The 15,466-nt window shown below is 41.9% G+C and overlaps 1 protein-coding gene across 13 annotated transcripts in view; it reads left to right on the top strand.

Annotated features, from left to right (window-relative positions):
- Positions 1-8,530, top strand: part of DNAJB6 (DnaJ heat shock protein family (Hsp40) member B6) — a 116,966-nt gene extending 108,436 nt beyond the window's left edge. For 11 of the 13 annotated variants that reach the window (XM_007504680.3, XM_007504679.3, XM_056799972.1 and 8 more), the window contains one exon: positions 6,724-8,530. In XM_007504680.3, coding sequence (XP_007504742.1) covers positions 6,724-6,806 — 83 coding nt within the window. In that variant the 3' untranslated portion in view covers positions 6,807-8,530. The other 2 variants (XR_008912368.1, XR_008912367.1) reach the window with 1 other exon arrangement.
- The last annotated feature ends 6,936 nt before the right edge of the window (positions 8,531-15,466 follow it).

Genomic DNA, 15,466 nt, shown 5'->3' on the forward strand with positions numbered 1-15,466 from the left:
AGCACATGCCTGTGTGGGCAGGAGGCACCCGTTGTTTCTAATGACTGAGATCGATATGCTACAAGTTATCTTTCCCTTTGTTTTATTTTTTAAATGGTGTTGTGTTCTCATGAGCAATTATGGTCCATCTCGTCCCAGTTACATTTCTTTAAGGATAAAAATCAGAGTCCTGCGTTGGTTTCTACTTAATGGAATAATTTTAGGGTGCCAAGAGCATGGACTGTATTGTAAAGACAATGGGGTGCTAAAGCCCGGTGCAGGTTTGACCCATTGGTCCTTGCCCCTATTTACATTTAATCTCCATTTGAACGTTTCTTTAAAATTCAGCCGCATTGTTCCAAATGGCCAAAGTGATTGTGTCACTTAAAAACTGTTATCTTGGAAAGAGAATTCATTTCACAGAATTCATGTCCTGGGAAGGACGAACGATTGGCTTCTCCTGAGACTGACAAATTCCAAACATGTTATAAGACTTTGGAGAAAAAGAGAACCCTGTAAAGGAAGTCTCTTAAGTCCTTTGGACAGCGAATGTGGTTGAGAAGTTTGTATACCGAAAAGCATTGTGCTTTTTCTTTTCTTTTTTTTTTAAGCACTTAACTTGCCCACGAATGCTACTGAGTGTTTTGTTATTGCGATGACCGACACTGCATTCAGCATGGAGCTTGTAAAACTAATCATTCATAGTTAACTTCACTTTCAGCTTGTCATCCTCCGTACCCTTCCTTTTCATATAACTAGCTTAACATCTGTGTATTTTATTACTTGTGTTTTTTAGTGAAGATTTACAGCCTTAAAAAAAAAAGCCACAAAGAACTGTTGTATGAACGCAGATCTTTTACTAATTTGTTAAAAAAAACCATTTGAATGAGAGTGCTGTGGGGACCTTTTGCATCTTAACCCTCTCCAGCTTCCTACCTCTTGACCCCGTGCATGGAGAGGGGAAGGAGGGCAAGCTAAACCTCGGGGAAGCAGATAGGGAAGGCCCTCTTAGCGGTGTGTGCTTTACAGCAGCCCCCTGGCGGCCTGTGAATGCGCCCCGGACGGCAGAACAGCCGGGCTTGCATCCTCTTTAGTCTTTGGGTCACTCGTTTCTCGCAGCCCCTCCAAGTCCTCATCTGTAAGCTGAGAGCGTTTCTAGCTTTACATCTGCTGGCCTTGGAAGGCATCCAGGTAAAGCAGGAGGATCCACGGACCCAAGGGGGTCTCTAGATAGATTTTCGGAGGCGTCTTTATTTTCACTCCCCTCCAGCTGATGTGTAGCATTTCCTTCAGTTCTTACAAAGGTTCCTCTCAAAAGTCTCTATGGTCTTCCCCAGACTGCCACAGGGCTCCATGATTCCTAAAAAGATTAGGAACGCCTGTAGGTTAAACCCGGCAGACAGTGCGGTCCTGTTCCCTAAGTGAGTGTGAATAATTGAGAGCCGTCCATGAGGATGAGGCTAGTCATGAAACACAAATTCCCGAGCAAGGCTGTAGGGTGACTCGATTATGGGGAAGGCACGTCCGGGGACCTGCTCTGTGTCTCCCTGAGGCAGGACGTGATGACAAGCTCTGGGGACAGCGGCGCGATTCACTTAGACCTCCAGGACGGTTTAGAAGCTAATCATGCCGGGCCCAGTTTCCCTTGCCAGGCTTCTGTCCTGTGCTCTTTAACCGGTCTGGAGCTGCTTGCCTGGCCCATGGAACGAGGCGTTTGTGGGCTCTAAGAAGGGTTTGCAAATGCCCTGCATTTCTACTACCCACAAACACCTTGGAGTCTTTACTCTAACACACGCTGAGTGCCGTGGTCAGCTGAATTTCATAGCATTAAAAATGTTCATTGATTTATTTTTTGAAAATTTCTCATTAAGCCTCTTCTCTCTAAAGTGCTGCACCCTAGACAGCTGCCTCCTTTGCCTGCCGGAGCCTGGGATTTGCTCCCACTTTTATTCTCTATTGGTCAGGCAGTGATTTATCTGGGTGCCTTTTCCTAGGACTTCTCCAAAGCTCCTGAGGGCACGTAAATGTTCCATTTAAAATTAATTTTTGGAGTTGCTGGTAGGTCAGTGGCTTGAGAGCCAGGCCTTAGAGAGGGGAGGTCCTGGGTTCAAATCTGGCCCCAGGCACTTCCTAGTTGTGACCCTAGGAAAATCGCTTAACCTCCATTGCCTAACCTTTACCGCTCTTTCACCTTGGATCCAGGACACAGCATTGATTCTAAGATGGAAGGCAAGGGATATAAGAGGGAAAAAGAAATGAATTCTACTTCTCTCTCCTGGCTGCTTCCAACAATAAGTTCAAGGCCAGCGAGAACCTTGTGTTTACTAATTAGCAGCCTTACCAGTGTCTGGGAGGTAGTCATCCTCCTCACCCAGGTCATGCCCTGTGTGAGCCTTTGAATCCCTGATTAAAAACCCAAGTGGTGTTTTTGGAGGGCCACTTGGACAGGCATTTTTTCCCCCCAACATTCTGCCAAGAACTAAAAAGCAAGACTCTTAACTTACTCTTTGCCCCAAGGCAGGTGGCCCCTCTGCTAGAGCATCTTGTTCCCTCTCCATCAATGGCCCATGGAAAGGGGGAGGAGCTCCAGTTGAGGGAAAGATGGCTAGAAAGCCCTTTGGGGGGGATAATTTTCCCTTTGTTTTTCCAGTTCCCTCCGCTTCTAGACTTCCCTTCAGATCACCAAGCTCCAGTCACCACAGACATTTCCAGGAGGCTTCTGTGAGAAACCCTATTCATTCACATGGTCATTACTGGCATGAATGGAGTTGATTACTCTTCCCTCCTTGCCTGACCCAGTGCCGGGTACATAGCAGGCACTCAATAAATGTTTATTGGCTGCCTGGCAGAAGCAGCCTGTGAGAGGAGCCATCGAGTGCCTTTCTACCCCCAAGAAGGGAGCTTCTTCTTCCTCTTCTTTTTCTGTTGCCTCTCTGCCCCCTGGTAGCTGAGCTAGTGAGTATGAAATCACAAGAGGTAGTTTTAGGGGAAAATACATTTTTAATCCCTGTTAATTCCCAGTGGAGAATGGGAAAGGGGGGAATGTAAAAAGGCCTACTTTGTGGTAGAACTCATGGGTTTTGTTGTAAAAAGGGTGGTTTTAATAAGCACATCTTTTTATTAAACAAATAAGGGAGAGGAGAAAACTTGCAATGAGCAGGATACGAACAAGATGTGGGAGAAAAAATGCCCTACAAACATTTCTCATGTTTCTTGTGAACAGTTGCATCTTTGAAGGGAAGGCTTTTAAGAGAGAGAAGATAGTGATACCCTGGTATGTGGCCCTTAAATGATGTGACCCAAAGGCTTGTAAAGTGAAGAAAGTCTGGGCGACTTAAGTTCAAATCCCACCCTCTGTGATGATGGGAAAGTTATAGCTTTAAAAGTTTCTTTTGCATCCTTGAGGGCCTTTAGTTAATTATGATTTTCCTCCCCACCTAGTAAGAATCCAGGGCCTTGTATCTAGTAAGATTTTTCTCCCCCTAGAAAGTGGAGGAAAAAAGAAAGAGTTCAAAATGAATTTGCATACAATTGGCATATACACACCTGGCACTCAAATGATAGTTTTTGCTACTTTTATTGTATCTTTCTTGCCCATCTCTTCCATCTTTTTCCTTAACTGGTCTGGATTCCCCCATATCACCAAACCCAGATTAGGTTAGGGATAACAAGAGCCAGAAATCTTTGTTGTGTCTCTTGAGGTTCACAGTCCACCCCTTAGATTATAACCCTTTATAATACTTAAGATTTACAGAATACTTTCTTCACCAGAGTCATGTGGAGAGTCAGTAGTAAAATTATTAACTTCATGGCAGTTCAGTGGATCCAGAACCAGGTCTAGTGATGCATGTGAGTTCTTGGATTCAAAGCTGGCCTCAGACACTTTCAAGCTATGTGATCCTAGCCAAGTCACTTAATTCCTATTGCCTAGCCTTTATAGCAGCTCTCTCTTCTATCTTGGAGCCAATACATAATATTGATTCTAAGATATAAAATAAAGGCTTAAAAATAATTGTTAATGACTCTTAGTTTTGAGCCAAAATTCAAAGGAATTGGGTTACCTAAGTAGAAAGTGTCACAACTGGAATTTGAACCCTGGGTTCCTGAATTAGATTAACCAGAGAGGAAGAAAAGAAAGAATCAAGCATTTTTTCAGCATCCCTTCTGTGTCAAGCATTTGGGCATACAAATATAGACAAAAAGATAGTCCTTGCCTTCAAAGAGCTTATGTTTTAATGGGAGAAGACACCCCTCAAAAGGGAGCTGAAAGTGGGGTGGGGGCACCCCAAATGGTTTTGAAGTCTGGGGAGAATTTCTTAGGCTCTCTGATAGAAACTCCCTTGGGAGGATGGGGGACAGGGACACAGAAAGAACTTCTTAGATTGATGGAGGAGAGAGCGCCATTGAAGCCATACTTTTTTCAACCACGAATGATTTGCTCTCCACCATGATAGTCAGGTAGGCGACTTGCTTCATGCTGTGATGTCTTCATAACATGCTTCTGGAATGACTTTGAAATGGTGAATTAAGAGGACGGGGATCATCCATTTCCACTCCATGTCCACATACCCCACAGGACAAGCTGAGGGACCAACGCTCTCTTTCCCAAGCAAGCTCTCTGCCTCAGCTAGTTATTTCGTCCATCCTTATTTGTGGAAGGAGATCAAGTGAGACCTGCTCTCTGTCTTGGATTGCTCCTTCTGCTGGCAAGCTGTGGCTTTTAGTCTCCGTCTAACGCTGGCCCACGTAGCGGCACGTTGGTGCCATGGCGGGATCTTGGCAGGGAACTGGAACATTTGCTTCGTTTTCAAACCTGTGGGGGCCTCCAAACCATTGGGCATATTGAATGGTCAGAACATTTGTCAAGAGTAAGGGCGTCTTTTCATTGGGCTATGGAAAGGAGCGAGTTAAGAAAGCTTTGAATTTTTCAGGGCCCCGAGGCCAGGTCTGTCCCAGCAAAATAAGAGAACCATTGGCAGACTTGTAGGACAACAGTATAAAATTGGATGGGAATTGGAGATTGTCTTGAGGGTTGTTGTTTTAACCTGGAAGTGTCACGTCTGAAGCTTGATGCTGATGTGGAAAGGAGGAGGAATAATCAACAAATCCCCATGTGGTGCTTTGGTTAAGCTTTCATTTAGAAGGCTAGTGGCTGGTTTTAAGTAAAAACCTTTTACCTCGTCGCTCAACCAAGGCTGAATATGCTTGAATTTAGCATGGATGAGCCAAGGTGGGCAAGCCCTGACGTGGAAATGATTAGGCGGGTGCCCTTGTTGAAATATGTCAGTCTTCGCCTGTGTGAGAGCTGTACCCCTTCACAGGCCAGGCTAGGAGACAGGGCCATGCAGGCTAGTCTTGTGAACTAAGACAAAGAAGTGAGGCCTTCGGGTAAATGTGAAGCCTCGATTGGACTGCTGTTGAGTGGGCATCTCTGGCATGGTAGCGTTCTATGTCATTCTATTTTGAGAGTTTGTGAAAAAGCAAATGTTCAGACAGCCCATCTATTTCAGCCAGCTTTAGTCCGGTTTTGTGACTTCTTTTAGGTTTAGTTCATTCGTGGAGGAAGGGTTTGTGCCTTGTAAAATGCAGGCTGGTGGTGACCCTGCCTTATTACGGGTTTCCTGTGTTAGATTCCCATTCAGGAAATTCAGCTTGAGTTCCTCCTCTTGCCTAAATTCAGCATCAGGCCCATCCATCTGCCAAGCCTATTTTGTAGCTGGAAGCTCCTTCTACCAGAGTGACAACAGATTAAAGGACAGCGTACCTTGACCCCTTTGGCTAGAGCTTCAGAGCATAAGTGCATGCAGCCATGCGGTGCCATGAATGATTCTTCTTTTGTTTTTAGCAGGCAGCTCTGACAGGCAAAATCCTGACTTGGAGCATGGGAGACTTAAAAGGTGAAAAATTCTTGGCCAGGTCAGAGTTTGGGGTTCTTGTTCTAATGGAGAACATCCTAACGTCACAATGAGCCCAGGCTTCATTCAGCAAACCATTTCCCCAAAGAGGGGACCCAGAGAAAGTAACTTCCTTGTTGGAAAACTCCAATGCAATCCAGTGTGATCACCTGGATAAATAGCACTGCTAATAAGTCAGGTTACCAGGGAAGTAATTGAGGTTCCCCCGAACTGGAAAGTGTGGAGAAGCTTTTAGGGGGATTATAGAACAATCTATAGATAGATTGATAGGTTGCCTCTATGTCAAATTCGAAGGGTTTTGAAGACCTTTGAATGGTTTCTTCTAGTATTAAGAGGTTTTCAACCTATATTTTTTTTAAAAAACAACTGAATTTAGATTTGTTTTATTTGTTATTGGGTTGATCAAGGGAACCTCCTAATCTGCTGGCCTGAGGCACTTCACACAAAACTATGATTCATGCACATCCTCTAGTTATAAATGCTTATAAATTTGGTAATAAGCCTCCAGATCCATTTTTATTTATAATGTAAGGATATAAAGACCCAGCCAGGAGCCCTAACCAAGAGCTGCTGGTGGTACGTGACCTCTAGTAAAGGACCAATGGATGAGCCCTTCCCCGAAGAGCCAAAAGGTCCATGCCCAGCTCCCCCCACCAATGGGGGATTCCCCTGATCACCCCTGTGTACGGAGGTTCTAAAGGTAGAAACATTGCAAGTGAAGATACTAGTCTGTGTGTGTGTCTTAAGTGGGGTATGTAGAACTATTTGCCTCTTAAAGAGGAAATGCAGTTAATATCTGAACAGTGTTTTACAAGCCATATTTCCTCAGGACACAAAGAAGGTGGCAAGAGGAAGAAACAGAAACAGAGAGAAGATCAGAAGAAGAAGAAGTCGACCAAAGGGAACCATTAAAATGGACTTGTCAGACGCCACACTACCTTTTCACCATATGATCCTATAACATTTGAACACATCTCTGTGTGTGTGTGTGCGTATGTGTGTGTGTATTTGTGTGTGTGTGTGTTGTTTTTGGTTGTACACATTGTTAGGCAGAAGACAGCTTGAGTTTTAATATTGTACTAAAATTGCACTATCACCATTTTTCGTGAAACTCCAGACATCTTCCTAAAGGGCTTGCCATTGGGTTAGGCAGGTGAGAAGGCTGCCATTTTGTGACTGACGGTTTGGTGATATGTGTGACGTGCTGGAGATCTGGAAGGTCAATAGATGTTCTTACCTCGGGTCCTTCCCTGAGAGGGCCAAGGGAAGGTTCTTTTCTTCAGGGTCCTCCTGTTAAACATCCATCTCATTCTTTTCATCCACACAACTCTCATGCCAATGGTTGTGCCAGAGCCCCGGATGGCCAAGCCCTCATAAACCTAACTGGTGGCCGGTGTGGGCTCTCGAAGGATCTCCCTAATGGAGGTAGAACATAACTACTTAGCAAGATAATTAAAGATGGATAATTTAAGAAAACTGTAATACTGTGAGTTAGACGTTGGATCGTGAAGATGGTACTTTCTTTTACGTAGGAGATAGCCAGTCTGGGCCAAGATATTTCTAAGCCTCTGGTTTTGTCTCATCGTAGCTGCCAGGTGAATCACTCCAGAGGTGAAATCATTTCTTCATTATTATCATAATCCTTGAACTTTCCAGGCTGCCCAAATTTCATTTTAAAATCCTGTCTTTATTATTATTATTATTTTTTTTTTGCCAGGGGTTTGGGAGGGAAGGGAGTGAGAGTGAATACAGAATCTCCTCTTTATCTTATTGTCTTTATGAGATTCCTTTTCAGTGGATAGACAGGATTCTGCCCCACTAATCAGTGTCCCACAGTGATAGTTTGGCTTTTCTAATGTAGGGTTATGATGAAGGAGAAGGAATAAGCTAGTTTAAGGTGACATCTGCTATCCTGAGTGAATAGACTGAGTTGACTTTCAGTTTGCAAATATTCTCTTCATTAAAACAAACAAACTTTTCTTTTGAATCTGGCAGGATCACGTCCCCGCTTCCTATAATGATTTCATTTGCATGACCTTATTGCTCTTTATCCTCCTCTTTTTTTTTCCCCCTTTGAGCACTGACTAGAATCCCTGTATTGCCTTAACTTGATTCCTTGCATGTTCCTTGGCAGTGAATTCCTCTTTCCCTCTTAACACCAGGACCTCTGGGTCACACTGGTTTGTTCTTTTGTTTCTTCGAGATGTGGTCATTGTGAAAACTTTGATGTGACTGGGGAAAAAAAATAAGCTAGCACTGTTGAAGGCCAAGCTCTCTTTGGTAAAATGCAGCATCTCTATACGCTGTAGCAGCATACCAGGCTTCGGAAGCCGGCATAGAAATGTAGCCTCTGCTTGTATGGAACAATTGTTCAGATTATGCTTAAGGGTCTTTAAAGGGGAGGGAAGGAGGGGAGTTTTAATTTAGAGTCCTGGGGTGGTTTAGTATTTATGCTTATTGTGAAAACTGTAACCTTAATAAACATTAAGATTCTTTATTTCATACACAGTATATTTTAGGTACTACATATGTGAAACATTAAGACTTAGCATAGCTGTTCTGTTGGTCCCTTGATAATATCACTAAGTTGTTTGTGCTGTGTTACTAATATTTAAAAATAAAAGCAATTCTCTTCATTGTTTTGTCTTTTTTTTGGTGGGGAGGGGTGGGGAGCGGAGGAATCGGTGTTCCAAGTGGACTCGGCATCGTTTTTAACTGTTAGGATTAAAAGTAGGGATACTTTATTTTGGGAGTTGAGGATGAGGTAGGTATGGAATAAGACTGCTGTGAGATGCATACCAGGAGAAAGAGATTGCTCTCTCAACGGGAACATCCTCCTCTCCCTTACACAGGAAATATTGAGTATAAAAGGCAGAGCCTCTTGGACCACTCTCCTAGCCCAAACCATCACTGGGATAGGACAGGGTTGGGGTATCTGACCCTGGAGTCAGGAGGACTCGAGTTCAAATCCAACCTCAGATATTTATTAGCTCGGTGACCCTGGGAAATTCACTTAACCTTGTTTGCCTCAGATTCGCCATCTATAAAATGAACCAGAGAAGGCAGTGGCAAACCATTCCAGTATCTTTGCCAAGAAAACACAAAATGGGGTCACAAAGAGTCAGACTCATCATTGAGAACAACAGGACACCTGGGGCTTGGTCTTCATCCATGACATCTGGGTGGTGGGTGGTGGTGGTCCTTTCTCCCTGTATCTCTCTTCTTGAGCTCCGTTTTTGGTCTATGCCTCTGCCCTTGGCGGAGGGGAGGCAAAGGGAAGAAGATCTTTCAGCAGTGGTAGGGGGAGTGGATAAGACATTCCTTCTCCATCATGGTATCCATTGTTGCATTTTTTCCTAGGTTAATCTGCCTTCAAAAGCTTTTCCCTGCTCTTTCTCCACATACTGTCCTCCCTATTCAGATCATCCTTAGTCATCTCTAGTTCCTATAATTCTCTGCTTTCCCTTTCCATTGTGCCCCTGTGAACCCCACTCTGTCGTTTAACTCTCCTTCATCCTATCAGTCTCCACACTTCTTACATCTTCTGGTCCCCATTAAAACCTAACTTTCTCTTGAAGACAGCAAATCTCTTGACACCTTTTCCAAGTCTAGAATTCCTCTCATCCCCTCTGACCACAAGAGGAAAGGAATTGGTGCTCGTCAAAACCAACTGTATCTTGTCCAGTTTTTTGTTGATGTCATTTGTGGATCTTTAGGTCACGCTCCCTATTCCCCAATAAGTTCAGGACTTGCATCATTATCCCTGCCCCTTCGAGCCCACTGGCTTTTCAGTTCTTCTGCCCACCAACCTCTGCTCAACAGTATTTGCCCCAGGTGCTGAAATTCTAATTTTGACAGTAGATATCTACTATAATCCAGTAAACATTTTTTAAATTCAGAGAGTGAGAAAAAATACTTCCTACTTATGTGACCCTGGGCAAGTCACTTAACTCCCATTGTCTAGCCCTTACCATTCTTTTGCCTTGGAACCAATACAGAGTACTGATTTTAAGGCACAAAGTAAAGGCTAAAAAAAAATATAGAAAATGCTCAAAAACAGCTATTCTCCAAGGAAATGGAATATGAACTGAATCTGAAAAAAAACTTACGGTTTCCAAAAAATAGAGAATACATTCCAGGCATGGGGACTATGCCAAGTCATGGAGGTAGGAAGTAGAGTTTAGAGCCAAGCTAGTAGGCCAGTTTGACAGGCACATGGGAGTGAGTTCAAGGTATAATTTGAATAAATTTGGGAAGATAAACTGGAGCTTGATATTAAAGGGCTTTAAAAACCAAGTTGGAATTTATATTTTGTCCTAGAAGTAACTTGGAGCTCCAAAGGGTTTTTTAAACAGTCACACTTGGACATTTAGGAAATCGTTTGGCTAAGAAAACAATCTTTTGAGCAGATACTTTACTAACTAGGCAGTCAGAATATATATGGGCCAATGGATGTCCTGTCAGTCCAAAGATCTTGAATACAGAGTGAAACAAATTTTTGTAATATTTTAATAAGCATATAAATTATAAATATATAGTAATTAATATAAAGGTAAATTATAATAAAACCACCAGGATACAAAATTAGGTCATTAATTAAGAGAAAAGATTAGTGGATTTCCAAATGGGGAAGGGGGGGAGAGTTTACAGGTGCAATTCCCTCAAATCAACAAAAGAGGGAGAGAAGACAGTATGGAGAATGAGGAAAAGTGCAATAAGGGAAGGATCCCTTATTGTGGGTGCCTGGTTGAGAGAGGTGAAGGCATGAACTGAAGTGGTGACTGTAGAGACAAGCAGATACCAGTGGAAAATGTCATGGAGATGAAATTGGCAAGATCTGGCAACTGATTGGATTTGGGTTGGGGGAGAAGAATTGATGGCTTTGATTTTGATTTTGGCAAGCCTGGTTGATTCTAGAGTCACAGTCATATATCCAGAAGAAGCCTCAGAATCCAATCTCCTTGCTCACTTGGTCCCTGGGTACTCAGCAGCAGAACCAAAATTTGAATCCTTGTCCTCCAACTCCAAGTCTTGTATTCTTTCCACGTTAGCACCATAGGAAGGACAGAGACAAAAAAAGGGAAGTTGAGAGGAAGGGTGGTTTTAGAGAAGGAGATACATCCGGAGGACAAGTGGATGAGTTTTAAAATAATGATTGTTAAGGGAGAACTAAGTCTAGTGGGAGGCTACTCTGGTGATAAGAGGAGGGGATGACATGAGATCAAAATGTAGGCCGAAAAGGAGATATAATTAGCAAATTAGAATAGAGGAGAATTCATGAATAAGTGAGAGCACTGTGAGATGTAAAAAGGATTATTTTGAATACATTAAAGAAGTGTTCATAGAAATACAACTAATGACCCAGTGGAATTGCTTGTCAGCTCCAGGAAGGAGTGGGAAAAATCATGAATCATGTAACCATAGAAAATATTCTAAAGGAAAAAATACAACTAACGTGGTCAAGTTTAGAAGAAAAGAAGTCAATTTTGGGGGGAAATTAAAGGCAATTTCTCCAGTAGAGGTCTCATACCTAAAATAGAGACTCTAAATGATCACGTTAGTGCAAATATCAATAATATGGAAATAGGTTTGATCAATGACACATGTAAAACCCAGAGGAATTGCACATCAGCTATGGGAGGGGATTTGGGGGAGGGGAGGGAAAGAACACAAATCTTGTAACCATGGAAAAATATTCTAAATTAATTAATTGAATACAACTTTAAAAAAAGGCTACCCTAAAGGTCATATTTTTTTTAAAATTAATAAAGCATATGGAGAACTTTGTCAAATTTCTAAGAATATGAGCCATTCTCCAATTGCTAAATTATAAAAAGTCATGAACACAATTTTTGGATGAAGAAATTAAAACTATATACAACCATATTTTAAAATGCTCTAAATCATTATTTAAAAAAATTTTTTTTAAACCCTTACCTTTCGTCTTAGAGTCAATACTGTGTATTGACTCCAAGACAGAAGAGTGGTAAGGGCTAGGCAATTGGGGTCAAGTGACTTGCCCAGGGTCACACAGCTGGGAAGTGTCTGAGGCCAGATTTGAACCTAGGACCTCCTGCCTCCAAGCCTGACTCTTAATCTACTGAGCTACCCAGCTGCCCCCTCTAAATCATTATTGATTAGAGAAATGCAATCAAAGCAGTCTATATTTCCAAACTTATTTCACATGACTTTGCTTCAGGTGTTCTTTGTCCCACTCACACTAGCCTGTGGGCCCATTACATAAACTTGAAATTCCATTTAGAACCAATATGCTACATGCCTGGAATTCACTTCCTCCTCATAACCAGCTCTTAAAATCCTCTCCTTTCGAGGATCACCTCACGTTATCGGGGGCTTTTTCTGTTCTCTTAGTGTCAGAGCTCTCTTCCATTATCTGGAACTTATGTATATGCTTTTTCGTATTATATTTTCCCATTAAAATGTGAATTCCTTGATAGCAGCGGCGATTTTTGCTTTTTCTTTGTCAACCTGGCACCTAGCTCAGTGCCTTGTTCATAAGAGGTGTTCGTAAATAATGAATGAACACAATCCCCTAGAGGGAGAACAAGTCCCAGGTATGTATTACCCTGACCCTAAGTCAGGGATATTGGGATCCAGTGAAGATCTTGCTTAGCCAGCTCAGGAATTCTGCTGGGACATAGTGGTTTAGGCACTTAAACATTCTCTAAAGCAGGCGTTCTTAACCCAGACACCACAGGAATAGATTTCAGAGGCAGGATGGGGAGGTGCCAATATTATAAAAAATATATATTTTAACAATTTTTCACTCTAGTTATATTTTATTTTTGAATTTATTTGGGGTTTTATTTGCATTTAAAAACCTCATTCTGAGAAGGCTCCGTAGGCTTCACCAGATTACCCAAAGGGTCCATGATAAACAATAAAAGGTTATTATGAACCTCTGATCTAGAGTTAAAACTGAACAAACAGAAAGAGCCAAAGTTCATCCCTCGTACTGTGATCTATTCCAATTTCCAACACCCTGGGGTTGCCCATTAAACATGAAAGAACATCAGTGCCCATCTCCCCCTTTAATTTTGTTTTTGGTGGGTGATGGGGAGAATAGATAATAAAGCTGTGCTCTCAGAGACTAGACCCAAAGCAAGCAGCTAAGATGAGGGTGAGGACCAGGGAGGTTAACTAGGAGTAGGGGTTGGGATGAAGGCAGGAGATGAAAGATGCAGTTTGCAGAAAGAGGAAACAACAGGATAAAGAGGATAAAATAGCAACTAGTATCAAAGGCTAGGGGCCCAATTGGAGCTGTGCTGGACTAGTGATTATATATCTAAGCAGATGGCAGGACTGGAAAACCAGAGAGTATCAAATCAGGGGAGGGAGCAGCTGTAGAAGAATGTTATTGCAAAATAATAATGAATGGGGCAGTTAAGGATAGGGTTTTTTCAGATAATATGGGAACCTAGGATGAGAGTGGTGGGGAATAGTTTGGCCAAAAACCCCCAGGAATTTCAATTTAATTCAGCAAACATTTATTATTAAATATTAACTTATTAATATTTATTATTAATTATTATTAAATATTTACTATGTGACAGGCACTTGGGACAGAATGACAAATGTAAAATATACCTTGCCTTCTAGGAGCTTCTACTGGATGGGCTGAAGTCAATTCATTTGTGAAACAGTCTGAAATGGGTCCCAAAGAACTCTGGCTTAGATGACAATACATGTATACCCCAGATCAAATCGCCCACCAGCATCGGGAACGGGAAGGGAAGGGAGGGAAGGAGATAAGTTTGATCAGGTAACTTAGGAAAATTTGTGTGGAAATTTGTTAATACCTATAATGGTAAGAAGAAAAAGATTTTTAAAGAACTCTGGCTTAGCTCTTCTCTCTATGGTTCTTTGTCATTGAACAGAGGTTCTTTTCCTACTGAGGATGCTGGGGAGGAAATGGCTAAAGTATTGGAGGGGAATGGGCAGAGGTCTTCTAGCCTGTTGGGGGTTTCTCCCTGTCTGGATTCTGGAGTAAGTCTGAACTCACTACTGTATCACCTCCTCCAGTGTCGACTGATACATTTAATTCTACTGATATAGAAAAATCCCTTTTCTTTTCCATTTCCATTGAAAAAAATTGCCTAGGAAGTTGTGAATGCCTTATTATGTATCCCATTTGTCTCTGAATTTCTTTTTGCTCTCATCTGTGTATTTTAGAAATGTTTCATTAATATTCTTTAAGTTTTTTGACACCTCTATTTATTTTCATCCCCTATCACTCTTTTTCACTAAAGCAAATTAAAATTTTAAAAATGCCTTCCCCTGTAACAAGTATAGTCAAGCAAAACTGATCTATACTGATTGGTCATTTCAGAAAGTATCTGTCTCACCCTGCTCTTGTACTCTAGTAGTTCTGTCTATAGGTAGGAAGTATGTTTCATCATCATTCTTCTGGAATCCGACGGATCACAGAAATAATCAGAAATCTGAAGTATTTCAAAGCTATTTTCCCTTACAATACTGAAGTTACTGCATGAATTTTGGACTTTTTTAAAAAATTGAAGCTGAAGAGGAAAGAGAATCATCGATGCTATGCAAAGTATAGAAATGGTTATTCTTTGTGGAATCCAAGATCCTTGACCATAGTTTGAATGAGCTCTAGCCATATCGATTAGATTGGCGTTCATAGGCTTTTAACACTGGCCCCTTTTTTTTACCCAGACTCAGTAAAGGGACATTATTCCCAAGCCCTCTTTTCTAGACCATGGAAATTTTCCTCAGCACCTGTTGAGAGATTCAGGAAGTACAATCACGCTTCTTAGCCAGGTGGAAAAAATGGATTATTAAACAGCTGAGAGTAGCATCTCTAGTGATACTTTAGGAACAAGAGCTTCCTCTGATAGTATCAGTCTCTTCCCTTAGTAAAAAGTTAAGGGGTGTTTATTCCACAGATGCTATGAGAATACAATTTCCTGGAACACATTAGAGTCTAAGGAAGTTGTTGAACATCCATAAAGCACCTGCTTTGTTTAGTTCTGAGATATACTAAATTTGGAGAAGACACAGTCCCTTTCCCTGAGGAGCCTCCAGTTTGTTGCTGTGCAGAAGGAGTCCTTTGATTCAAAAGGGAAGGTGGCAAATAATAGTGAGGCAGTTCTTACTCAAAAGCCCTTTCCTCACAACCTCATAAAGGATTCCATGTTGACAGCAGTATTCTGTGTGGCTTATGGATATGTAAACTGAGCTTCCAGACTACCAGAAATCACATAGCCTCTAAGTGTAGGAGAGAAGACTCTTAATTCAGGTCTCCTGACTCTATTGGCCATGTACCACAGCTGTGCTCCTTTTCATTGGGAAGGACATTGTCCATTAGCAAGCCCCAAACCATCTTTCTAACCTCCTTGCATCTTACTCCCACTCCTGAACTCTTCAAATCAAACTGTCCATAAATACTTGCTATGGGTCAGGCATTCTGCTAAACATTGCTGCTACAAAGAAAGACAAAAGACAGTCCATGATCTTGAAGAGCTTGCAGTCGAAGGGGGGAGACAGCATGAAAACAACTATGGGCAAAAAAAGATGTATACAGGATAAAT

Source organism: Monodelphis domestica, chromosome 5 (assembly GCF_027887165.1).
Source record: "Monodelphis domestica isolate mMonDom1 chromosome 5, mMonDom1.pri, whole genome shotgun sequence".
Taxonomy (NCBI): Eukaryota; Metazoa; Chordata; class Mammalia; order Didelphimorphia; family Didelphidae; genus Monodelphis; species Monodelphis domestica.